Consider the following 26,812-nt stretch of genomic DNA (forward strand, 5'->3'; position numbering starts at 1 on the left):
GCCTCTTTCTGGGTCTGGCAGGGATGGGTACAGCCCGCAAGCGCTGGGCTCTGGGCAAATCTCCACTCTCAACTCTGAGCATCTGTCGTTCAAGCAAGGCTGCGTGATGCTCACTTAGGAGTTGGAAGAAAGGGCTGGGGGCTGCACCCCACTCCGCCCTGAACACAAGCGCTCCCTGGGTTCCAGACCCCACGCAATTGTGGCCGAGGTATCAAGCAACCTGAGGATGAGGCTGAGGGGCAGCGACTGAGTGCTTGCACACGCGTGTTTCGGCAAATGGTCTGAGATTCACAGCCTCAGGTGCTGAGGACGGGATTTGCGCAGAAGGCCTCGCGCTGTCCTCCCACTGAGAATAGATCCTGGGACAGTGTGGAAGGGGCAGCTGTACCTATTTGTTAAATCCATGTGTGTAAAATAAGAAACAGACACATTTTTCCTTGGTGTCAAACTACTTAAACCTCATACACCCCTCAGTTATTGCTTCCACAATAAAAGACAATTTTTGTTATTACAAAAATGAGTCCAGAGTGGGCTCAGACATTGGGCCTTGTGGCTGGAGGAAGGTGAATGAGAGATCTTTGACAAGGGCTAGGCAGAGCTTGGCCAGATCCCACTTTTCTTACTCAAAACAGACTCTGGGAAGCCACCCCTAAAAATGAACATGTACATTGCAAAAACTTGGTCATCTCACACCAGTCGACTTTTATGTGATTGGCAACAGATGCCGGACTGCCGGAAAGGGGAGCTAAGTCTACCAGGTGATTAACAGGTATACAAATGAGCCAAACTTGGAAAAGACACTATAGTTCTCTGTTGAGAGCCAGTGAGATGTGTTTGGCCTGGAGCCAGGCCTCCAGCACACCTGCTTGGGCCCCTGTCCCAAGCAGCGGGACCCTCGGGGTGCCGGGCAGCTGGTCTAGAGTGGCATCCCCCGTCCAGGCAGCAGCAGCTGAGCCACACCCCAAAAGAGCCAGAGCGCCTTGTGCTGAGAATTCTACAAGGGTGTGCAAAGAATGACAGGGATGTTCAGGGACACAGCGCCAGCTCCAAGGGGCCTCCGTCAGCCACATACAAAGTGATGGTGGGGGACTTTAAGAATAAGGCAGGAAACCTCAAATCTGTATTGATACAATAAACGAGTTCCAGGTGAGCCTGGTAAGGAAGGGGACATTTTCATAGGATCCAAGTCTCTTTGCAAAAATGCTCTTGAGTTACAAGGGAAGAGAAGGAATGTGGAGAAGCCTGGCAGCGTCCACCTTCACTGCACAGCCAGGGTGAGCCTTGCTGGGAAGGTGCAGGTGACTCGTGCTTGTCGGGGAGCCCGTCCTGTCCGTATGAAACATGCGCCAGGCAAGGGGGCTCAGGCCGCCAACTTGCCCTCAAATGGGTCAGGAAACAATGTTCTCTTACTGTGCCTGTGACTTCTGCACATTCTGAGAGTCTTTCAACATAAACGTGTGTGCAGAGCTGGCGACACTGTTGCTGAGATGGACTCATCTCTGGTTCTGCGCACAAGAGTTTGCCAACTGCAGATGTAGAACTGTGCAATTCCAATTAATAAGTATTGGCTCTGAGTGTGTTTATTTTTCCAGGAAAGTAACATGTTTTTAAACAGGTAAATACATTAGTGTGGCATCATAATGATCTATTCCAAGTTAAAAGGGTAAAGGTTATTGTCCCAACCTGGAGAAAATTCCAGAATTAAGCATTTAAAATAATAGGACCTACCTGTTGATTTGCCAGAGAAATTCCAACAGTTTCAAAAAACTGTTCAAAGTAAGAGATGATGGCACCAAACACAGCAGGACTTCTCGGCCCTCCGGGTTCCTGTAAGAGATCATGCCGCGGAAGCTCCTTAAAAGCAGTCTTGATGGCAGTGGGCAAACCGAATTCAATGTCAAAAGACAAAGGCTTCAGCAGGTCACTTCGGTCTGGCCTTTCTCCTGGCTTCTATGGAGGGAGGACACAGCTCTGGCATCGGCTACCTCACTGCAGACCATACAACTATAGGTGCATGAGGACTCTCTTGTGCCTCAGTTTACCCATCAGTCATGTGGGTGGTGACTAGCTCATCAGGCTTTGCGGGTGAAGCATGACTGTAGAGTATGGCAGGTGGTGCATGGTAGGTGGAGGCTGAGTGGGCACTGGGCTGGGTTTCTGAGAAAACGAGGAAATCCTGGTACGTGGCTCACGTCAGTCACCAAGCACAGAGACCCTTGTGTGACACTAGCCTTAGTTTGCAGGTGCCCCAGAATTGCAAAGGTTGGGAAGGAAAAGCGCAGGACAAAAGCCAGCCTCTTTACTTGTCCCCGCCCCTTGCCACAAGAGGCCCCTGTTGCCCTAGAGCTGGGCCAGCCTGGTAGTGCCAGCAGCAGCTGCAGTGAAGGCAGGAGGCTGCAGACGGGCTGAGGAGGAGGAGCTCCCGTGCAGGAGCAGCCTGGCTGCTGGACCTGCCCCAGCCCGGCCTGGCTGCCTTCAGTGCGGGGCAGCCTGTTCCTGCACCCAGCTGTGACTCAAGTGCCTGCTCCCCTCAGAGGCGAGCCCTACGCGTCTGCAGTATTTGGACCGAAGGCACCCGGCAAGGGCACATGGCACCCTGCCCCACCTGCTGGTGCTCTGAAACCCAACACTGCACGCAGCCAGGGATGGAGCCTTCCACAGAGATGCTCAACTAACAGAGCACGTGGCCAGAACCCACAGGTGTTTCCAGAGGTGGGAGAGGCACGAACAGCCTAGGCTTCCCGGGTCATGAAAGGTCACAGGGCTCCCGACGCAGCGCCTCCCAGGGCCTGGCAGGGAGACCCTCAGAAGTGCAGGAACCAAAGCCTGCCGCCACCTTCACGGTCTTTGTCCCATCTGCCAAACACTTTCAGTGACCCACGAATCCAGGCTCAGACCCCTGGGTGCTTGGTGTGGTCATCACACTGGGGTGCAGATTGCATTACAGTGCATTGGGGTAAATGGGTCTTTCCTTAAAAAGTTCCCCACAAAAGCTCTCTGGGAAGGTGCCACAAATGCAGTGGGGACATGAGATATGTCCCCTGAGGATCAAGCACACAGAATTTCTTAGCCTCAGGGGCTCCTGAGAGCTTGTTCCCCAGGTGGCCCTGAGGCCCAGGAGGGTCAAGCCCCAGGCTGGATGCCATCCCGTGTGTCAGTGGCAGACTCAGGTTCCATGAGTCCCTCCACAGAAGCTGTGGGAGGCGAAATCAGCAGAGATGCCACCCAGCCGACGTGAGAAAAATCCACCAGAGGACCCGACCCATGCCCCCAGCAGCGGGACCGCGAGGCCACCTGCTCGTTGAGCTACCTTCGGGGACGCCCTGAGCTGTCCATTCCCGTGGTGTGCAAGGCCCAGGATAGCATCAACCACCCTGGGTGTGTCAAAGTCATCTGCCAAGGCCGCCTTCACGGCCCTCTTGGTGCTGGAGAGCCTGAGGGAAGAGGAGAGAACAGTCGCAGCAGAGGGAGCTCCACTCTCCCCAGGAGGCCCCCACGCCAGTCCTTCCCCAGGGAGAGACGCTGGGGGCTCTAATTTGGGGACTCTCTCTAGGTCATATTCCCAAAGACTTGTGAGTTCCTGAGTAGCAGAAAATTATGTAACATCAACTGCGAACTGTCATGTTACCCCAAGAAAAAGTCCCAGAGCAGAGGTCACATGTGACACTGTATTTTAACACACAAGACACATGTGGGCATTTTCATGATGGTTTTAAAAATCAATAGATATTGAGGGGAGTGGCAAGGAAGACTCGGTGGGGGAGAGACGGCGCGGCCAACCACTCACAAAGAGGTTGGGGAGGCCCAGCCCGGGGCTCCTGGATCTCAGCCTCATGTGGCCACTGGCTGCCTGCCCTGCTGAAGCGGCAGGGGTGGGTTATCACCAAGACCATACGGAAGACTCTGCACGCCGGGATGAATGTGCAGCGCTGCCCAGGACACCCATGCGTGGGGAGTGGAGGCGATGCTGTGGGCCCAGGCCTGTGTGTTTCATAGCTTTTGGCTCCTCACAGTCAGGAATGGGAGGGATGAGCAGCTCCGCTCCTCGCACAGGGAAGCCGAGCCCAAAGCCACTCTGAGCAGGGGGCTCAGAGCCCGAGGGCCCCAGGCACACTTCCTGCCCAGCGCTGTCTCCCTGGTACATCTCGGGAGCCCCTGACCCCACACCTCCTGTCCAGCCCCCAGTCTCCTGTGGCCTCTGGGGAGCCCCTGACCCCACACCTGCACCTCCTGCCCAGCACCCTGTCTCCTGGGGCCTCTCTGGGAAGTCCCTGACCCCAAACCTCCTGTCCAGTGCCCTGTCTCCTGGGGGCCCCTCTTCACCTTCAGGAGCCCACCAGCAGCACCCAGCAGGCCGCAGGAGGGGCGCCACGCCGGGTGCCAGGCGGGCCTCTTACCTCTCCCACAGCATCGCTTCCCTGACGGAGCCGCAGGCCAGCTGCCCCTTCATGTAGGCACGTGCGTCCTCCAGGAAAGAGCCCAGTCCCAGGAGCAGCTGCTGAGCTTGGAGCATGGCGCTGTCGCTGTAGTCGATGGCTGAGGAGGAAGAGATGGTCACTGAGGCGGTGCCCACCATGCTGTGCTCCTGCCCCTGCCCTGGTCCAGCAGAATCACAGTGTTCTCTGAGGGCACTGCCACCCAGGGACCACACGGAGAGCGGGACATGTGGCCCTCACTGCCCTCCAGTGACCGCGAGTCCCTAGGCCCACTGGGCACAGACCACAGGGTCTGTCCCAGCTCAGTGGCACCTGCCCTGGGAGAACAAGGTGGCGGTGGAGACATGCTCCCAGTGCTTCCAGCCAAGAGGTGCATTTCCACTGATGGATGGATGGAGGTATGGATGAATGGCTGGCTCTGAAAAGAAGGAGCCCCGCCCTGGATGGATGGAGGTGCGGATGAATGGCTGGCTCTGGAAAGAGGGAGCCCTGCCCTGGGGTCAGAGGCACCTCTAGTGAAGCCCCCCCACCCCGGGGAAAGTACCCGTGTGTGATGGGACAGCCCAAAGGGGGAGGGAGAAGCAGTCCCCAGACCTGGCTTTAGAGTCTGTGGATGTTTCTTAGGCCACCTGGATGAGGAGCCCAAAGTGGAAGGGAGGAGCAGTCCCCAAACCTGGCTTTAGAGTCTTAGGGTGTTTCTTAGGCCACCTGGATGAGGGGCCAGTGTTTCTGTTTACATCTGTTCATTTCTTGTGGTTTCTAGTCTACTGCATTCTGATGGGTAAGACAACAGGAGTGAATCGCTTTGCAATGATCACATATCCTTGGATATCAGCAGAGCCAGCCACACATTTCTAGATCCTTCTCGTGCCTACTCTGTTTCCTAGGCTGTCTGAGTCCACAGTCCATGCTTTTGAGGAGTGCTGCTTCAAACAGCTCTTTGAAAACCACAAGAATAAAAAGAGCCTATCTGGACACATATGCTGAAAATTACATCTCAACATGCCTAGAAGTCCTGACTTCAAAACGAGAATTCCAAAATCAGACATGGCTTCAAGCTGGAAGCAACACAGTGAAAACCTCCCCCAGGGCTAATATCTTACTTAACATTTTTCCTTTTTTTCCAAATTCACTTTCAGTTTTTGCTTTGAATAGCTTGATAGAAAAGAGAAAAAGCCAGAAACCCACAAAGCGATCTGACAAAATTTAAAGATAATATTCGGGGACTGATAGAGTTGATGCATGGGAGGCTGTTAGAATAAGATTACCATTAATGATACAGCAAGATGAGGCATCCAGATGGGGAGGGGCAGACAGATGCCCAGCATGGAGACGCCCTCTGCCTCAAGGTCAAGGACAGCTGCATTTCTCCAATGAGGATTCTGCTCTACAGATGGGAGACGCTTCTCCAAAGTGTCAGCGCAACACAGACTGCACGGGATGCCGCCACCGTCCCCTTCCATCTTCCCAAAGGTGAAGAAAGCATGTCTGGGAAGATCCTGAACTCCCACACCATTCGTGGACAGAAGCTCAGACAGCAAGAGACGGCCCAGCTCCTCATGGCCACCTCCGGCCTCGGGGGGGTGGGGCAGTCGTGTCCACTGTGGGGATCCACGTCCTGACTAACCTTGTGTTCCTAGAAATCCCTCACCGGCAGATCGGTGCCTGCTGAATCCCACCCAAAATTCCCACTGGGAATGTGTTCCTGAAAGAGCTGCCCAGGCTTCAGAAAGCCTCTTTTCAGACCAAACTTTGTATTCAAAGCTCAAAAAGAACTGCACACAATTAGGACAGTCATACAAGGTGCTGCCCCTAATCCTGCCACAATCTGCGAGAAGGGGGGCAGAGGCTTCCGAGGGCAAAGAGCCCCTGGGAAGGGATCCGCAGGGAACAGCTTTGAAAGGACCACAGCCCCCAGCCACGAGGGGAGCAAGCATGAGCCGGGGAGAGAGCTCTGCGCTTGCACACGGGATTCATCTCCACTGCCTCTGCCCGTTTCCAGCAACACAGAGCCAGGCAGAAACAGTTTCTCCAGCCCATTCACCTCCCCAACTCTTCCTCTCATGGCATGGCTGGGCTGTTTTCATCGCGCGTAAGTGCACACCACACACAGATGCCTGCACGAGGCCAGGCGAGCTCAAGGCTGGCGATACTTCTTTTTCAAGCTCGTGCGCCTGTGAGCGCAGGTCCCCTGGGCCGGTGCACTGCAGTTCCACCCAGGGGAGAGGTTCAGACCACGTCTCAGAAAACCTGAGTTTGCAGTAGAAAGCCAACAACGTGGCGTCAGAGCCAGGATAAAGACATGGCCCAAGGTAGCCTTTCGGTGGTCAAAGGTGCAGATGTCTGTGTGCCCCACTCAAGCTGACAGAGCTGCAGGCCGGGTGGGGCCTGTGCCAGGCCGCAGCCCGGGTGAAATTCTGCAGGCACAGCACAGGGGAGGGAGATGGATGGGACCAGCCCAGGGGCTCACCCAAACCCACCAAAGCTTTGTGTGTGACATAAAGTGTGCTGGCCAGATAGATTCACCGAATGGGGGAATGAGAATAAACTATGTTTCAGCTGCATGTCCCCACCCCCATCGTCTTCATTAAAAAGGTGAAATCATCAATTTGGAGCAAGAGAGCTACGTAGGAGGGACAAGAAGTGGGAGAGGGAGGTGGCATGACAACAGCAGCAGCCCAGGGCCTCAGCAGTGTCAACGGAGCAGAGGGGATACCAGAGGCCAGGACAGCAACCCTCGCTCACCAGGAAGGAACTGTCACCATCTCCAGAGGACACTGGCCCTGCTCCTGTAGCACTAGCCATACACTGGGACCTTACTGCCAGTTAGGCGGTCAAGCCAAGCAGGGCGGTACCGCTGTCCCCAGCCTTCACTCGCCACCAGGGATGCAGCTCTGGATAACAACTTCTTTTTTTTCTTTTTTTGAGACAGGATCTTGCTCTGTTACCCAGGCTGGAGTGCAGTGGTGCGATCTCAGCTCACTGCACCTCCGCCTCCTGGGTTGAAGTGATTCTCCTGCCTCAGCCTCCCGAGTAGCTGAGATTACAGGTGCATGCCACCAAGCCAATTTTTTGTATTTTTTTCAGATGGAGTCTTGCTCAGCTGCCCAGGCTAGAGAGCAGTGGCATGATCATGGCTCACTGCAGCCTCTGCCTCCCAGGTTCAAGCAATTCTCCTGCCTCACCCTCCTGAGTAGCTGGGATTACAGGCACACATCGCCATGCCTGGCTAATTTTTGTATTTTTAGGAGAGACGGGGTTTCACCATGCTGGCCAAACTGGTCTCGAACTCCTGACCTCAAGTGATTCACCTGCCTCAGCCTCCCAAAGTGTTGAGATCACAGGCGTGAGCCATCGTGCCAGGCCTTTTGTATTTTTTGTACAGATAAGATCTCACTATGTTGCCCAGGCAGGTCTCAAACTCCTGACTCAAAACATCTGCCAGCCTAGGCCTCCCAAAGTGCTGGGATCATACACGTGAGCCACCATGCCAGGCCAGTGCCAGACAACTCCTGGCCAAGAGCCTAGCCCGGGGCAGCAGGCAACTGTGCAGCATGGGAGGGACCGTCGTCACCCATCCAGGAGACCTCGCTCTGCTACACACTGTTCGGGGAAGTGCTGTCCCTGGGCAGGACAGGCAGGGTCACGTTTGAGGGCTCCCATGTTCAGGGGCCGTGCCAGGCTGGCCCCTTCCAATCTCCCAGTTCACACAGCAGGAAGCTAAGGTGCTGCGGGTTCACGATTTGTCCAGACCCACAGAGAAGGAGTGGAGAGGACTCGAGCTTGACGAGGAAGCCCATATCCACTACGGGCTGAGGCCGGACTGGCACTGGGAGCCCTCGTCCTCTGGGTTCGCTCTCAACCCGAACCGTAAGGCGCAAAGCAGCCTCACTCACAAGGTTCTGCTTATTCTCTGGCCTGCATTTTGCTGTTCTCAGTCCTGTCAGAATGACTGTCTCCAAGCTGGGGAGGAGTCCACTCCATGTGTGCTCAGCTCACCTGAGCGGTAGCTGCTCCGCAGGCAGAAGAACCGGAAGACATCAGGAGAAAAGGTCTTCAGAAAGTCCTGGTAAAGCGAGAGACAGGCAGTCACGAGGCTTTGCTTTTACACTTCACACTGTTCAGAGAATATGTTACTTACTATAATTACATAAGTTATCTCTACCTATCAAGAAATCAGGAATCTTGATGAAAATGAGCCCTCCAAACTCACAATTACCACCTGTTTCCTGGTGATTTCCTCACTGAACTTTCCACATTTGATGTCAGCATTCGTGGAAAGAGCGAGAAGAGAAAGCCGGTTTGCCCTGAAAATCTGCACCTGCACAGGCTCCAGGAGGAGTGTGTCCTGTGCTCAGCCTGGGCTCTCTTTCTACACGACAGGGACGTGGGACGGACAGCATGGAGCAATGCTGTGCTCAGGAAGAGACCAGGTAGGTGGCGGGAGGCACACCAGCTCTGGCTGCCTGCGGGCCCCCAGGAGAAGCTTGCAGTTAACGTCAGACCCGGCTGACCTCCCCGGCTCAGCCCAGCCAAGGGGCAACAGCATCACTCATCCTATTTGGCGGCACAGTTCTCATAAACACTGGGCTAAAGCATGCGCTAAGTCTGTCTCTTGAAGACTAAACCACCCAGCTTCTGATTAAACGTAAGTAAAACTCAGAACCCAACCGGTATCCTCCTATAGATCATTTAGAAAACGTTTGTCCAGAAAGAAGTGGAGCTTTCTACATGAGGAAGCTTAGGAGAGGCATTAGAGGCACTGCAAAAGCAGTGCAGCCCTCAGCAAAACCTCCTGTGGGGCGCTCAGGGTTCAGCTCTGGCAGCTACTTTTAAGAGATGGGATGAGATGAGTGGGGGAGAGAAGGAAGAGGGCTCTGCCCAGCTTGGGCTTCCACCGTGGCCCCAAGAAAGCAAGCCGAGCTCCGGCTGCACCCCTGGCCAGGGACGCGCTCCGACAGGAGCCCGAGTGGCTCCTTGCCTGGATCTGCAGCACATGGTGGTAGCTCTGACCAAAGCCCCCTTTCCAGCCACCACCTCAGAAGACAGAACTGGCTCACCCCATGCCTGTCCTCTGCGCAGGAAGCTGTCACCGACCTTGCTGGAGTGAGGACTGCGTTTCCGTCTCCCTCGGGTAAACCTCATCCCCTCTTCTCTAGGCTGATGGGCAGCAACACAAGCCCACAGCACAGGGGCTGACACCAACCCGCAGTCTGCACCCGCTCCTCAGAGCTCAGACACTCACTTCCTCTGCAGGGTGGTCGTGGCAGCACAGAGCTGCCAGGGAGAGTGAGCCGGAAACGGCGGAGTCCAGCTCAAAATACTGCATCACAACACATGGTATTTTATAAGGCATAAAAGACTGGTCTAAGGCCATGCTGCTCAACAGCCCTACTGAGAGCAAAACAAACACAACTGAAGAGCATCTTGGGGTAGAAGGGACTGTCCCTGCTGCAGGCTGCAGCGGCCTCGCCCACCTGGTAGGAAGGAGGGGGCTCCCTGGACTGCTGAGCTGGAAGGAGGAGGACACTGCTTCACCTGCCTCCGGGGCTCAGTCCCTTCAGAGGATGGAGCGGGTCTGGTCTGCCTTCCACCAGGAAGGAGCTCAGCCCCCACCCCACAACCCAACTCCTGTCTGCCTGTGCCTGAGGCAGTGAAGGGCATTCTCATGTGGGCTGGCATTAATCAGAAAGCTGCTGGGCCAATGTTCTAACACAGGGGTGCTCAACCTGGGGTCCACAGACCTCCTAGGGGCCTACAGAGAGAAGGCGGGAGGGCGGGGAGATCTGTGAACTGGGATGGTTACACAGTTATGTGTTTATTTCTGCCAGCCTTGCACTGAAGTGGGTATTTCCTTCGATGGTCAGTGCAGGCAGCAAACACATCGGGACGCACAGAGCCTGGCATGGTGGCCACAGCTGCCACAGGTGACCCCGCAGGGATGACATCACACGCCACAAATCACACGAGAGGACGGCAGCCATCAGACCCCACCCACGCTGAGCTAACCGCTGAGTCAAGCAGAGCCCCCGCTCCTCTACTTCAGTTATCATCCACGGCCTCTGGGATCCTATGTATTTTATGTATTTAAAGCAAATTGTAAGGCTGGGTCCACAGACTTCACCAGGCTGCCACAGGGGCCTGGGGTGGGGAGGGGGAGCTGGGGTGTGTGTGTGTGTGTGTTTGCGCACGTGCGTGCATGTGTGTGTGAAGAGCCCCTGTCCAATCCAACAGTAATTCATCAGTAATCACACTGGAATTCAATTTCCATCTGTCCATCTCCTGGGTGCTCCTTCCCAAATTGTGAAAAAAAGAATATGATTCCTGGGTCCTCTAATTCGCAACTCGCAGGCTCATTTGAGACCCTCCCTCACCCGAGGTGTGGTTCCAATTAACGCACACGCCCATGTCCTGCTCGTTTCAGTTCAGGTTGCGCCCTATTTAGGTCTCCACATTTCGGTGTGGAAACACCACTCACAAGCAGGCTCCACGCTCCCCACTTCATTCCAAAAAGGATTTCCCCTGGCTTTCTCTCAAAGGGGTTTTCCTCTCATTCAGAATGTAAACGCATGCAGAATTAGCCTCAGTGTGTTTTCACAAATCTAATAGTTCTCTGAAACTCCAACAACATTAAAGGCTTATCTTCCCTGTACTTGCGGGGGCGGGCGCTACTGCAGCGAGCTATAGTAGTTCTAACAGAAATCTGGAATCTAATCTTTCTAGAGCATTGAGTTTCTATGGACTAAAGGGGAAACATATTATAACTTCTTCATTACACAGTATTCTGACAATGATGTGAAAACTCTTGAATACTGTGGGTGCTCACGGACATTAATTTTTTAGCGTGTTCCTGCTCTGGGCCGGCTGACATCAGCAAGTTTCTATACTACTCCGGTTCCACCGTGCAACCTGCCACAGCTACCTGAGAGGCAAAATGTGGCGATGGCGGTGTAAGCTCGTGCTGGAACTCTCCAGGAGGTAAGCAATCTCCCAGAGCCCAGGCCGGAGGACCGGATCGGCCTTCAGGTGGGGACGGTAACAAGCCACGTGAGCCCCAGTGAGCTCACGAGGTAACAGGGTGCACACTCACAGGGAGCCCGCTGGGTTCACATGCCAGCTGCCGAGGGACTTCCTATGATGCCAGCACTGCACACACCCCTGGAGCCCCTGGGCAGAAGCAGGCACCAGAGCCTCTCTACTGGGCCAGGCCCTAGCTTGCTTTGAGAGGTATAATAACTAGAAAGCAGGTTTTAAACCATTATCTGAGCTCCAGGGTTGAGCTCTTTCTACATGGACTGTGGCCTCCATTACGCAGAAAGCACTGGATTTTCACCCAGGCTATTATAAAGATCTATCAATAGTCTCCAAGACAAAGAGGACTGGCGGGAAAAGGGTCTTATGCTAGAAACCAGGAATGTGGCAAGTATTTTTAAGATGTAGGGCAATAACATCTCCAAGGAACTATGGGCTGAGGGTAGGTGCGAGCTACCAAAAATATAAATGAAAAATCACCAGTAAATACATATAGACAAATCAACACAGCAAATAGACAAAGGCATAGAAATTTAAAATCTAGTTGCCATTCTTCACAAATTAACAAGAAAAATGGGCCAGGTGCCATGGGTCACACCTGTAATCCCAGCACTTTGTGAGGCTAAGGCAGGAGGATTGCTTGAGCCCAGGAGTTTGAGACCAGCCTGGGCAACACAGTGAGACTTCGTCTCTACAAAAAATACAAAATTAGCAGGTGTGGTAGTGCACGCCTGTGGTCCCAGCTCCTCAGGAGGCTGAAATGGGAGGTTTGCTGGAGCCCACGAGTTCCAGGCTGCAGTAAGCTAGGACTGCACCAGGTGCCACTGCACCAGGTGCCTGGGTGACAGCGAAACCCTCTCTCAAAAAAAAAAAAAAAGAAAGAAAAAAAGGAAAAAAGGTAACCTGATTATAAGTCTAATTTGATGCTGGAGAGACCTGGGAAACAGACATTTTCATCTACTGCCAGTAGGAATGTAAATCATACTCATTGATAAAATCACCAGGGGCTGTATCCAAAACATACTGAATGTGCCTGTATCTCTGATGTGCAATTCTACCTCAAGGCACTTTTCTCAAGTCGCTAATCATTAGATGTGCACAGATACTTAGCTAAAGGATATTCATCACAGCACTGCAGCCTGCACAGTACAGGTCTCACAAACAAGCCCAACAACAGGGAAATAAAATCACGGTGCCTCACTGCCATGAGCCACTAAGCGGCTGCTAAAAATAATGCAGACATGGCAATGTCTGTGAAAATTTAAAATGCACATGCCCGAGTGGAAAATACAGTAGGATTTAAATGACCATCAATAGGGGATTCTTTAAATTAATTAAGCTGCACCCACACACTGGACTACGCAGCCATTCGAAAGAATGAACCAACTCCATATGGTAGAAAACCGACTGAGGCCGAGAGACTAATCAAGCAAGTGCAAAACTACACCACTGCGTGTGAAGAGAAGATGAGAAGCACAGCTACAGGGAGATGTGTGCACACACACACCTGCTCCGAGAAAACTAACCGCTGCTTCAGGAGAGAAGCCAGGCAACAGTGAACGTGGTCGGGCAGGAGGCCTGCTTTCCATACTTAGTACCTTTGAATTTTTCTACTGTGTGCTTCTCTGTCTTGTCTGCAGTTTTCAAACTTTCTGCAATTAAACCCATCACGTCTATAATCAAATTAAAACCTCACTTAAATTGTTAGGGAAAACGCGGCACGCATACGACACTGCCTCATGAATGAGACAGAGGAGAAAGGTTGATGTGTATTGGCCTATCGTGTATAACGGAACACAGGAAGGCGAATCCAAAACAGAGAACACAACTGTGGCTGCTGGGGAGGGAATGGGTGCAGGCGGACTCCAGGCCAGCCTTCTCCATGCTGTCTTTAGTGTTAATGCTGAACCCTGCAAATGTTTCACAGATACGACAAATAAAAGTAAATTGGGACCGGATGCAGTGGCTCATGCCTGTAATCCCAGCACTTTGGGAGGCCGAGGCAGGTGAACCTGAGGTCAGGAGTTCAAGACCAGCCTGGCCAACATGGTGAAACCCCATCTCCACTAAAAATACAAAAATTAGCTGGGTGTGGTGGTGTAGGCCTGTAATCCCAGCTACTTGGGAGGCTGAAGCATGAGAATCGCTTGAACCTGGGAGGCAGAAGTTGCAGTGAGCTGAGATCACGCCACTGTACTCCAGCCTGGGCGACAGAGCAAGACTCTCTCAAAAAAGACAAACAAAAAGTGAATTGGAAAGGGGAAGAGAGACCATCACACTGGAAACAAAGAGAACAAATGAACCTCTTGTGTTAATGAAAGGAGATCATTACACACTGCGAGTATATGTTCAGACCACAGAGCTTTAGTGGGATGCAGTCTACAAGAAAAAGAAATTTAAGTCCAGAATAGGTGAATCACAGAAACAGAAAGTAGATGAGTGGCTGTCAGGGGCTGGGAGGAGGTGGGAGTGAGAAGTGATGGCCCATGGATGTGGCGTTTCTTTTTGCGGTGATAAAAACGTTCTTAGAGGCTGGGCGCGGTGGCTCACGCCTGTAAGCCCAGCACTTTGGGAGGCCAAGGCGGGTGGATCACAAGGTCAGGAGATCGAGACCAGCCTGGCTAACATGGTGAAACCCTGTCTCTACTAAAAATACAAAAAATTAGCCGGGCATCGTGGCGGGCACCTGTAGTCCCAGCTACTCGGGAGGCTGAGGCAGGAGAATGGCGTGAACCCGGGAGGCGGAGCTTCCAGTGAGCCAAGATTGTGCCACTGCACTCCAGCCTGGGTGACAGAGCGAGACTCCGTCTCAAAAAGAAAAAAAAAAAAATTCTTAGATAGTGGTGATGGTTTCACAACTGCGAATATCCTACAAACCACTAAGCAGTACCATTTAAATAGTATACTTATATAGTATGTGCGTTATATTTCAATAAAGCTATTAGTTTAAAAAGAAATAAAAAAGAAGGCTTAAGTTTTACTCAATAGTTTTACTGTTAATGGTAATATTAGTATTAAGTTTTAAAATTTATTTTGTGTGTATTTTAAGATAAAACAAAAAGTTGATATGCTCTTATAAGATGTTTAGTAAGAGAGGAAAATAAAGAGCTAAAACTAAAAAGCCCTGTGATATTAAATTTTATTTGGATATATCAAAACCTAAATAAGGAATCTATTTTGTACGTGCAGGTTTATCTCCCTCTCCCTTAGCTCTGACCCCTGACAAAGCCTAGACGCAGTGTCACTCCAGTAGCAATCAACATCGCAGTACCCAAATCTTGCCTTCAAAATCCCATTTCCCCTCAAAGGCAGGGATGCTGCTTGGAGAAACGGCAGGTCTGGGTAGGAAAGCAAAAGGCAGGCAGGTGCAGGAGCACAACAGAGGCCGAGGGGCCTGTCCCTGGGGGACCGGAGCCAGTCAGAAGAGCCCTCCCTGGCTAAATCTGGGATGATTTCAACACCCAAAAGATAATGACTGAATTGACAATATACTAAATAAATATAAATCAATGACTCTGTCTACTAAAAAAAGAAAGACAAAACTCTTTTCTTTAAGAGGAATGCCAACTAATAAATGTAAAAGAAGGAACAATTAGACAACCATGACTTTGCAATAACCAATGAAATACGTGATCAAAGTGAAGCCTCTAAACCATAGGGTGGAAGGTTATTAGGAAACAAATTACCACACAGCATGCCACCTCTCAGATGCTTAATATTCATAAGAAGAAAATAAACTCTGCAATAGAGGGATCTGGTAGTCATTCCTTAACAAATGGTAAAACTCACCATCATGAATTGTAGGGCATACCTGACCTTGCAGTCCCCAGGGAATGCACTGTGAGTTCACAGCATCAACTACAAGGTATTCCTGCCAAAAAGCTTCTACCTGGATCAAACTGACCCTTTAACCCTCACTTCCCGTGAAAAGAACTACAGGAGATAGAAGAACAAGCTAAATGACAACCCAACGAAACAGACAAATCCAAAATGTGGGATGTTCAACAAGACAAGTGGCCCAATCTCATCAAAAAGTCAACACCACAGGAAAAATAAAAGGAGAAAGACTGCTGTAGATTAGATTAGAAACCTAGAAAGGACAATGAAATATAATTCAGCCTAAAGGAAGGACATTTTGACATGGAATATAGCATAGGTGAATCTCGAGGACACCATGCTAAGTGAAATAAGCCAGTCCACTTACATGAGATCTAGAGCAGCCAAAATCATGGAAACAGAAAGTAGAAGGGTTGTTGCCAAGGCCTGGGGAAAGGGGAAATGGGAAGTTGTTCAGTGAGTCCACAGTTTTGGTTTTACAAGATGAAAAAATTCTAGAGATCTGTTGCATAACAATGTGGCCATATTAACGCTACTGAACTGTATGGTTAAGATGATAACTTTTATGTTACGTGGTTTTTTTAACCACATTTTAAAAAACCCTAAAAAGACACAACATACAAATGCAACACATGAACCTTGATCAACTCCTCGTTTAAAAATAAAAGTATAAAACACATTTTGGGGATAACTGGAGAAAACAGGCCAGGTGCGGTGACTCATGCCTGTGATCCCAGCACTTTGGGAGGCTGAGGCAGGTGGATTACCTGAGGTCAGGAGTTCGAGACCAGCTTGGCCAACATGGTGAAACCCTGTCTCTACTAAACAAAACAAAACAAAAATTAGCCAGGCATGGTGGTGTGCACCTATAATCCCAGCTACTCGGGAGGCTGAGGCAGGAGGATCATTTGAGCCCGGGAGGTGGAGGTTGCAGTAAGCTGAGATCACGCCACTGTACTCCAGCCTGGGTGATAGTGAGACAAACAAAAAAACAAAAAAACAAAAAAAAAAAAAGAAAAACAGACTACAGACTAGATAATATTAAGAAATTACTGCTAACTTTTTAGGTGTTTGGATTATGTAGGAAAGCATCCTTATTTTTAGGAGTTGGTTACAGAATAGAGAAGTGTCATGATGTCTTCAATGTATTTTCTAATGGTCAATAACAAGCATTATATACAGGCGTGCATGTACACACATGCTCACACAAATGTGCACACGCACACATGCTCACCACTCCCATAAACACAGATAAAGCCCCTGAAGGGTACCACAGCCCGCCAGCCCCGAATATGCCTCCCTGGCATACAGATTATTTTGAGCTAAAGACCACTGAGAACAAGCAGATGCAGGAAATGCTCTAAAAACAGGGTGCAAGTTTTCCTTGTAAACAAAGCTCCCAGTTGTAAAAGATGTGTCCTGCTGTAGCAGGGTAAGGACTCCCTAACAACTCTCAATAGAGAGGCTCAATCTGCAAAACAAATTTTACTCAACAATCCTTGTTTATCACTTTTCCTAGTCACCCTCCCAAAACCTGCCTGCCCCTCCTCAAGCCTAAATCTCCTTTTTTTTTTTGTTTGGCCTAGCATGGTTCACAGGCAGACCTCAGACATACTGAGGGGTTGGTTCCAGACCACCACGATAAAGTGAATATCACAATAAAGCAAGGCACACATATTTTCTGGTTTCCCAGTGCATATAAAAGTTATGTTTACACTATTATACTGCAGTCTATTAAGTATATAATAACATTATGTCTGAAAGAACAATGTACATACCTTAATGAAAAAATATTTTATTGCTAACAAAAATGCTAACAATCATGAGCCTTCAGTGAGTCATCTTTTTGCTGGTGGAAGGTTTTGATTCAATATTATGGCTGCTGACTGATCAAGGTAGTGGTTGATGAAGGCTGAGTTACTGTGGCAATTTCTTAAAACAAGACAATAATGAAGTCTGTGCCATCAATTGACTCTTCCTTTCATGAAAGATTTCTCTGTAGCATCCAATGTTTGATAGCATTTTACCCATGGCAGAATATCTTTCAAAATTGGAGCCAATCCTCTCAAACCCTGCCATTGCTTTATCAACTAAATGTATGCAATTGTCTAAATCCTTTGTTGTCATTTCAACAATGTCCACAGCATCTTCACCAGGAGTAGATTCCATCTCAAGAAACCACTTTCTTTGCTCATTCATAAGAAGCAACTCCTCGTTTGTTCAACTTTTATCATGAGGTTGCAGCAGTTCAGTCACATCTCCAGGATCCATTTCTAATTTCAATAGTTCTCTTGCTATTCCCACCATATATGCAGTGACTTCCTCCAATGATGTCCTGAACCCCTCAAAGTCAACCATGAGAGTTGGACTTAACTTCTTTCAAACTCCTGTTAATGTTAATATTTTGGCCTATTCTCATCAATCATACATGTTCTTACTGGCATCTAGAACGGTGAATCCTTTCCAGAAGGTTTCCAATTTACTTTGCCCAGCTCCATCAGAGGAATCACTATCTACGGCAGCTATAGCCTTATGAACTATTTTTCTTAAATAGTAAGATTTAAAAGTTGAAATTATTCCTTGATCAATGGGCTGCAGAATGTTCTGTTAGCAGCATAAAAACAATATTACTCTCACTGTATGTCTCCATCAAAGCTCCTGGATGACCAGGTGCACTGTCAATATTTGGAAAGGAATCCTTTCTTCTGAGCAGTAGGTCTCAACAGTGGGCTTCAAATATTCAGTAAACCATGCTGTAAATGGATGTGCTGTCATACAGGCTTTGATATTCCACGTATACAGCACAGGGAGCGTACACTTAGCATAAATCTTTTTTTTTTTTTTTTTTTTTTTTTGAGATGGAGTATAGCTGTCGCCCAGGCTGGAGTGCAGTGGCACAATCTTGGCTCACTGCAACCTCCGCCTCCTGGGTTCAAGCAGTTCTCTTGCCTCAGCCTCCCAAGTAGCTGAGATTACAGGCACCCACCACCATGCCCAGCTGATTTTTGTATTTTTAGTAGAGACAGGGTTTCACTGTGTTGGCCAGGCTGGTCTCGAACTCCTGACCTCATGATACGCCCACCTGGGCCCGCCAAAGTGCTGGGATTACAAGCGTGAGCCACTGCACCCAGCCGACTTAGCATAATTCTCAAGGGCCCTAGGATTTTTTGAATTGTCAATGAGCGCTGGCTTCAACTTAAAGTCATCAGCTGCATTAGCCCCTAACAACAGTCAGCCTGTCCTTTGAAGCTCTGAAGCCAGCCATTGACTTCTTTCTAGCTACAAAAGTCCTAGACAGCATCTTCTTCCAACAGAAGGCTGTTTCATCTACATTAGAAAGATCTGCTGTTTACTGTGGCCACCTTCATCACTTATTTTAGCTAGGTCTTCTGGATAACTTGCTGCAGCTTCTCCATCGGTACTTGCTGCTTCACTTTGTAGTTTTATATTATGGACATGAATTCTTTCCTTCAACCTCACAAACCAACCCCTGCTAGCTTCCAACTTTTCTTTGCAGCTTTCTCATCTCTCTCAGCCTTCATAGAACTGAAAAAATCTAGGGCCTTGTTCCAGATTAGGCTGTGGCTTACAGGAATGTTGTGGCTGGTTTGATCTTCTCCATCCAGACCACTCAAACTTTCTCCATTATCAGCAATAAGGCTGTTTTGCTTGCTAATCATTTGTGTGTTCGCTAGAATAGCACTTTTGATTTCCTTCAAGAACTTTTCCTTTGCATTCATAACTTGGCTAAATATTTGGTGCAAGAGGCTTAGCTTTCAGCCTGTCTCAGCTTTTGACATACCCTCCTCATTAAGCTTAAGCATTTCTAGCTTTTGATGGAAAGTGAGAGATGTGTGACTCTTCCTTTCACTTGAACACTTAGAGGCCACTGTAGGGCTAGTAACTGGCCCAATTTCAATATTGTTGTGTCGCAGGGAATAGGGGAGCCCAAAGAGGGGCAGATTTAAGGGAATGGACAGTTGGTGGAGCAGTCAGAACATGCACAACACATACTAAGTTCTGTCTTCCATCGATGTGGTTCATGGAGCCCCAAAACAATTACAACAGTAACATCAGAGATCACTGGCCACAGATCACCATAACAGATTTAATAATGAGAAACTTTGAAATAATGCAAGAATTACCCAAACATGACACACAGAAACAAAGTGAGAACATGCTGTTGGCAAATTGTGCCAACAGATTTGCTCGGTGCAGGGCTGCCACAAACCTTCAATCTGTAAAGACACAGCATCTGCGAAGTGCGGTAAAGTGAAGCTCAATAAAGCAAGGTCCCTGCAGTGGCCGGGCTCCGACCCCCTCTGCACCATGCAACCCCATGGCTGGGTTCGGACCCCCCTCTGCGTCATGCAACCCCGTGGCCAGGCTCTGACCCCTCCTCTGTGTCATGCAACCCCGTAGCCGGGCTCCGACCCCCCTCTGCGTTATGCAACCCCGTGGCCAATCCCCCTCTGCGTCATGCAACCCCGTGGCCGGGCTCCGACCCCCCCTGCATCATGCAACCCCGTGGCCGGGCTCTGACCCCCCCCACACACATCATGCAACCCCGTGGCCGGGCTCCAGCACCCCCTGCATCATGCAACCCTGTGGCCGGGCTCTGGCCCCCTTCTGCACCATGCAACCCTGTGGCTGGGCTCTGACCCCCTTCTGCGTCACGCAACCCCATAGCTAGGCTCCGACCCCGCTCTGTACCATGCAACCCGGTGGCTGGGTTTGGACCCCCTCTGCGTCATGCAACCCCGTGGCTGGGCTCTGACCCTCCTCTGTGTCATGCAACCCTGTGCTCCACCTCCACGTGTGCCACGCACGCTCTAATACATTTCTCTTTGTTTTTCTCTTGCTAATCTGTCTTTGGCCAGTCTAATTTACTAATTTAATTTAGGCTCCCCGGTGAAAGAATCTAAGCTGAGTAGGGGAAAAAGATCCTACACAGCAAATACAGCAAAATCATCACAACTATTGAATCTGGGTGGAGCCATAGTGATGTTTCTTTCAACTTTTCTATAGGTTTGAAATTTTGCCTAGGGTAAAATGGAAAAATTCTACTTAAGGAAACTATATACAAATTATTTTGTGAGGAGCAGCCCCTGTTGGTGTATCCTAAATCTGACAGGTACAGCTTTCACTGGTTTGCTATTTAGGCAGTGAGATCTGGATACTATTCTTCTCCATTTATTTTGCAATTAAATTAAATCTGGCTTTAAAGACAGGCCAGAAGACAAAGGAGGAGTTCAAACTATGTCAGCCAGAGCCCTCCGCGGGTGCGCCTGTTTTTCATTCACACAGAAATTCACATTCCATGTGTCAGCACCACAGCACGATGCCATTTTTCAGGTTGGTTAAGGATCCGGCCAGCTCTGAGCCTATTAAAGGCAAACAGCAAAACCCAAACAAATCCCAAAGCCACACTAGCAGGAGGCGGTGGGTGAGGGCAGGAAGGAAGTCAGCAGATGCGCCAAGAGGGAGACAACCATTATACAAGGAAAAGGCAAAGAAGGCGGCGCCGGCCTCGAAACGCGGAAAGAGAAAGCGAAGCTCCACCGAGAAAGGGACTGCGGAAACCTGCAGGAGGCGCAGCTGAGGGAGTGCGATCAGGCGGAGAGCCAAAGTGGGAGGGAGGTGAGGCAGGTCTCGTCCTAAGAAAGGGGCCAGAGGGCACTGGGAATGGGATTCCGTGGTTCTCAAATGACACAGAAGCCTTTAAGATGGGTTCCACAAGCTATCGGCACCTCAGAGATACAATACAAAAAGCACGTTACCTTAATAGTAATGTAGTTTTTTAATGATTTGGACATTTTTTCTTCTTTGCCTTTGACGTGCAAATGCCCTGAAACAAAAACAAAAGCATTCAAGTCTGAGCTAGGTGAGGAGACTCTCTGGTCTCAGGGACACATGGCTCCCCAGGAAACGAACGGGAACCTGCACATATCCAATGTATAGGCCAGTGTATGTTGGTATAAATCTGCCCCCGAATCTTCACCCGTGCTGGGCCTTCCGGGAAGACACGACCTGCCCTTGTTCCACAGTGCAGGGACACCCAGCCCCACAGTGAGAGCGAATGGCAGGGGTGCCCCAGCTGACTCAGAAGCTAAACAAGAGCCAGCAACCGTGGTACCGACAGCAGTATTTCGTCTATTTTTTCCTCTCCTGTAATTCAGAGATACTGATTTAACAGACAGCATCTGAAGAAATGACAAAGCTCTCATTTGGCAAATCAGGCACTTGGCGGTAAAGCTTGTTGACCGTTGTCCAAAAACAGAGTGGCGCTTGTGGGTCTCTGAGTGGGAAGAATCAGAGGTCCTGTTGCAGTTGTTTTCACAGGCTTTGATGACTTGGGTATTATTTCATCCCCTATGTATGTGAAAGACAGGAGGAAAACCAAACCCATTTAAGGAACTCCTAAATGTGACCCTGAAATTCTCCCTGGCCTGTAGCTTTACAAGGCTTATCTCCAAGAGAAGAGCTTTCTGTTTCTAACAGAAGACTCTTCCTCTTTTTCTGACACAACTTCAAATAGCAGCGCTCCAGGCCGGATGCAGTGGCTCACACCCGTAATCCCAGCCCTTTGGGAGGCTAAGGTGGAAGGACCGCTTGAGCCCAGAAGTTGAAACCAGTCTGGGCAACATGGCAACACCCGGTCTCTACAAAAAAGTTAAAAATTAGCTGGGCGTGGTGGGGCACACCTGCAGTCCCAACATCCCAGCAACTCAGGAGGCTGAGGTGGGAGGATCGCTTGAGCCCAGGAGGTTGGGCCTAGAGTGAGCTATGTTCATGCCACTGCACTCCAGCCTGGGCCACAGAGCGATACTCTGCCTCAAAAATAAATAAATAAATAAACCAACCAACCAACCGATTAGAATGTGATTTCCAAAAAACATATATAACTTTGAACTTGTAATTCTATCTAATGTGATTATACCAAGAGTGATTCTGATTTTTTAAAATGGATGATAGTTGGAAAATGAAACACATTTGCTAAGGCCTGAATGTTTATGTCCTCCCAAATTCCTGTCAAAATCCTCAGCCCTCAAGTGACGGAAACTGAAGGCAGGGCCTGTGGGCGGTGATGAGGTCACAGGGGCAGAGCCAGTGTGAATGGAATCAGTGTTTTTATAACAGAGGCCCCTCGAGAGCTGACGGCCATTTATGAATGGGAAGCAGGCCCTCCCGAGACACTGAATCTGCCAGTGCGCTGATGCAGGACTTCCAGCCAGCAGAACTGTGAGGAATTCATTGCTGTTGTTCATAAGATGCCCGCTTTTAGTATTTGGCTATAGCAGCCCTAACAGGCTGGGATAGCGTCTGCCCACTTAGCTCCTCCATCCACTGGGTACAGGAGAACAGGTGTCACTTCTCCTATGTCAGGAGACACTGATGTTTTGTTTGGGGCCAAACTAGTATGAAAAAGATTGCTGGTATCTTAATAGGTAGTAAAAAATCACTGAAAAATAGCAACAAAACTTTCCCATCAGGTGCGTGGCTCACGCCTATAATCCCAGCACTTTGGGAGGCAGAGGTGGCAGATCACTTGAGGTCAGGGGTTTGAGCCCAGCCTGGCCAACATGGTGAAACCCTGCTTCTACTAAAAATACAAAAATTAGCCGGGTGTGGTGGTATGCACCTGTAGTCCCAGTTACTAGGACAGCTGAGGCAGAAGAATTGCTTGAACCCAGGAGGCAGAGGTTGTGGTGAGCTCAGATAGTGCCACTGTACTCCCGGGCTGGGGGACGAAGCGAGATTGTCTCAACAACAACAACAACAACAACAAATGCTTTCCCATTCCCACATCAGAAGGTGAACACGACCTCCGTTTCTAGACCCCGGCCCCTCCTCATTACCTGACAGGGCAAAGCGTCAGCACAGCTAAGGCTGCCCTTCCTGCTCCCCAGCTCCACACTCGCAGAAGGGCTCACGGCAGGTCATTGTTGTCAATAACAAACCCTGACCTACTGAACAGGATAAACCTGCAGACAGAAACGCACCTGCGGAGGGAGCAACTCCAGCTCCTCAGACAGTTCAGGGGGTGCTGAACTGAGCCCTGAACGAAGTCACTGAGGAAGTGACTTTGGGGCAATCAGCCTCATCTATTTACTTTCATGAAGAAACCCAAGTGAACCCTGCTGCGGACCAGAAAACCGGAGCACTTCTGCATTTAATGTCACCTTACTGTGACATCCTAATTTCCCAATTCAAGGATTTCAAAAACTAGTATTTGTTAATTTCCTGTATTTCAGATGTCAAAGTTTGCATCTCCAAATCTATCACTACCAAACACTCTTTATCTTCCTTTATCTGGGACGAGGGACACGACTACCTCTGTGCCTGAGACACAGTGTCTCAGCCCCACCAGATGGGCTCCCAGCATGCTTCCTCTCCAAGAACACAATTCAGAAGTCCTTGGACCACGGAAGAGAGACCTCTTTCCCCATGGTCAAAAGTGGAGTGCAGGCCCCTGGCTGTGGAAATCAGTGCTGGGCTCCCCGAGGGGTGATGCCTTAAATATTCCACCACTGGGCAGTGTGCACCCCCTCCCACGTGAGCGCCAGCTGAAACGGAAGTGAGGGCGGCAGGTGTTTGTTCTGATTAGAAACTCCACCGACACCGGAATAAAGCCGATTTCAGCTAGTGCTGAGCCCTCCCCAGGGAAATGGTATGGGGTGCTGGACAACAGGTCCTAAGTCCTCAAACAGCCACGCAGCCAGCTTTGTTTCTGCTTCATTTTTAGACAAAAACTGGGGCACTGTGAGAGGCAGACACAGTAGGTAATGGTAGGGGCAGAGCCGCCTGCTGGGTCCCCCGACTCAACAGGGTAAGCCCAGGGTGAAGGACAAGCTGCAGGAAGTGACTTCGGGGCAATCAGCCTCATCTACTTTCACGAAGAAACCCAAGTGAACTCTGCTGCGGACCAGAAAACCGGAGCACTTCTGCATTTAATGTCACTTTACTGTGACATCCTAATTTCCCAATTCGAGGACTTCAAAAAATAGTATTTGTTAATTTTCTGTATTTTAGATGTCGAAGTTTGCATCTCCAAATCCTATCACTACCAAACACTCTTTATCTTTCTTCGTCTCAAATACCTTAGCTGTCCATCCCCAAAAGCTAATAAGACTAGTTAATTCTGGCCCTGTAAACTTGGAAATATAACTCTTCCAGTGTATCCAAGTGAATTCCAAAATTGCTGGGTTCGAGGTGTTGCTTAACTCATGGTGTTGCATCCACTTCTGAGAGCAGACAGCTGGGGTTCATCAGTTAGGTGTTTGAACAGTGGAAGAAAGGGCAGTGTTATTAGAAGATGGCAGAGATGTCTAGTGACAATATTATAGCTTCAGAAAGGAGTGTTCATAATTATCATTACATTGTACTACTTGAAGTTCTTTCTTAATAGTTTTACTTGAAAGAAACTTTATATAGAACAGCACTGCCAAACATTTTCCATACTCTAGTCAGTTCCAAAAAGGTATAATCATTGCTGCAATCCAAGGAAGTTCATGTCCAAATGATTGAAACTCAAAAATAATTTAAGAGGCAAATCCATTTCTTGACCTATTAGCTGATCTACTATGTATTTCCAAATGTAGCTGTTCTGCCGACAAAGACAGAACTGCCAGAATTGAAACAGAACAAATTAATCTGAAGTTATTACTCACCAGAATGCAGAAAATAATTTCCCCACTGCTCGCACTGATGAAAGACTTCACACTGTGCAATTTCGTTTTCATGATGTGGAAAAGCTAAATCTATCCCACCTGAATGGATATCCAGTTGACTTCCAAATACCATACTGCAAGACACAGTGCAAAGTAGTGAATTTATTCAATCAAGCAACAGATTTTCTTCTAACCTCATCTATTTATTCCCTCCAGCCTTTTTAATTCAGTGAATAAATGGATCTCAATTTTAAATCAATTTGCATGATAATTTAACTGATTCAAATGAAAACTGAAATCCTGTTATCACAAACCCATAATTCATGACTTTTCATCCTAGTAAAGGGACTTAATTCTTTTTGATCCAGGTTCTTTTTTTCTCTCTCTTTCTCTTTCTTTTTAACTCAAAAAATTACCTTTACTTACTTTCAATAGGTAGAGTTTAGTGGTTTTCCAATTTTAACAAGAGATGGAACTATAAAATCATGACAATGTTTCATTTGGCTTTTGCAAGCGTAACTAACAGTCACGTACCAATAACAAGGTAAGAGAGTTCAAAGCAACACAGGTTGCCATTTCTCCTACAGTGCTGTGCCATGCCTCCATAAAAACCGCATTTCTGCAAACCCACACAAAAAAATTAATGGGGTTGATGGGGGGAAATGAGGCTGGGCCAGCCCACTCGAAGCTCTGTCCCTGGACCAGCTGCAGAAGCATGGCGACGCAGCAGGCCGGTGGATTTTCTTAAAATGATAGATACAGAAATTTCTAAGGTGCCAACGCCTCGCAGAGGTCCTTCCTGCTCCCACTGGTCTGGCTCCCTGTGCTCCGGGAAGGACTGCACACGGAGGTCTTGAGCCTGGGGAAACAGGCATCACAGAAACACACGTAATGTGACGTTCTAAGACTTTTACATCTTAGCTGGGCGTGGTGGCTCACGCCTGTAAACCCAGCACTTTGGGAGGCTGAGGCAGGCAGATCACGAGGTCAGGAGATCGAGACCATCCTGGCTAACACGGTGAAACCCCGTCTCCACTAAAAATACAAAAAATTAGCTGGGCGTGGTGGCGGGCGCCTGTAGTCCCAGCTGCTTGGGAAGCTGAGGCAGGAGAATGGCGTGAACCTGGGAGGCAGAGCTTGCAGTGAGCCGAGATTGCACCACTGCACTCCAGCCTGGGCGACAGAGCGAGACTCTGTCTCAAAAAAAAAAAAAAAGATTTTTACATCTTAGCCATGGGTCGTCTCAGGGTAACTCTAACGTTCCCTGCAGTTCAAATGCTGTGAAGGAGACTGTGGGACCAGGACTAGGGAGGGGACGGGAGGGGCCTCATTTGTATTTGGATGGGCAATTCTCCCTTCCGAAGATCTGAAGCCAACACAACGATGTGCAAGTTTCACAAGCTGAACTATGGGGCCACCACCTTCACTATGCTAGTTTCGCTCCTGATCTCTACGTTACACCTAGTTTAAAATCAGAGAAGGCTCAGAAGGAACAACAGCAATGGTCTCTTCATTATTTAATCTTTCAACAAAAATAAGAATTTCACATAACATTATATTTGAAACTCACTAAATGTTTTCTACGTGCTTTAGAGAAATTATTTGAATCTAAAAAATGAATCTGCAACCCAGTTTATATGCCATAGTCTGCTATTAAGTATTGATAAACACATAGAAGTAAAGTGTGACTGGTGACTGGACATTTTTAATTTTTTAATCAAAAGTCAGGCCCATGCTTCCTACTAACAACAGAGTTTGAGGTCTGAGGAATGACGGAAGCGTTTCCAGATGAGCCACATAACCACAGTGCAAGTGGGTGGGGGCTTAGCAGAAAAG

The 26,812-nt window shown here is 49.2% G+C and overlaps 1 protein-coding gene across 6 annotated transcripts in view; it reads right to left on the reverse strand.

The window, feature by feature from the left end:
* CARS2 (cysteinyl-tRNA synthetase 2, mitochondrial) overlaps nt 1–26,812 on the reverse strand; it is a 73,246-nt gene that overhangs the window by 1,247 nt on the left and 45,187 nt on the right. For 3 of the 6 annotated variants that reach the window (XM_063651148.1, XM_054445862.2, XM_054445863.2), the window contains 6 exons: nt 24,977–25,110; nt 21,086–21,153; nt 8,436–8,502; nt 4,398–4,536; nt 3,311–3,434; nt 1,729–1,950 (listed from right to left, as the gene is read on the reverse strand). In XM_063651148.1, coding sequence (XP_063507218.1) covers nt 1,729–1,950; nt 3,311–3,434; nt 4,398–4,536; nt 8,436–8,502; nt 21,086–21,153; nt 24,977–25,110 — 754 coding nt within the window. Of the gene's footprint in view, nt 1–1,728; nt 1,951–3,310; nt 3,435–4,397; nt 4,537–8,435; nt 8,503–21,085; nt 21,678–24,976; nt 25,111–26,812 lie in introns of those variants that run through there. The other 3 variants (XM_054445864.2, XM_054445865.2, XM_054445866.2) reach the window with 2 other exon arrangements.

Source organism: Pongo pygmaeus, chromosome 14, assembly GCF_028885625.2.
Source record: "Pongo pygmaeus isolate AG05252 chromosome 14, NHGRI_mPonPyg2-v2.0_pri, whole genome shotgun sequence".
Lineage (NCBI taxonomy): Eukaryota > Metazoa > Chordata > Mammalia > Primates > Hominidae > Pongo > Pongo pygmaeus.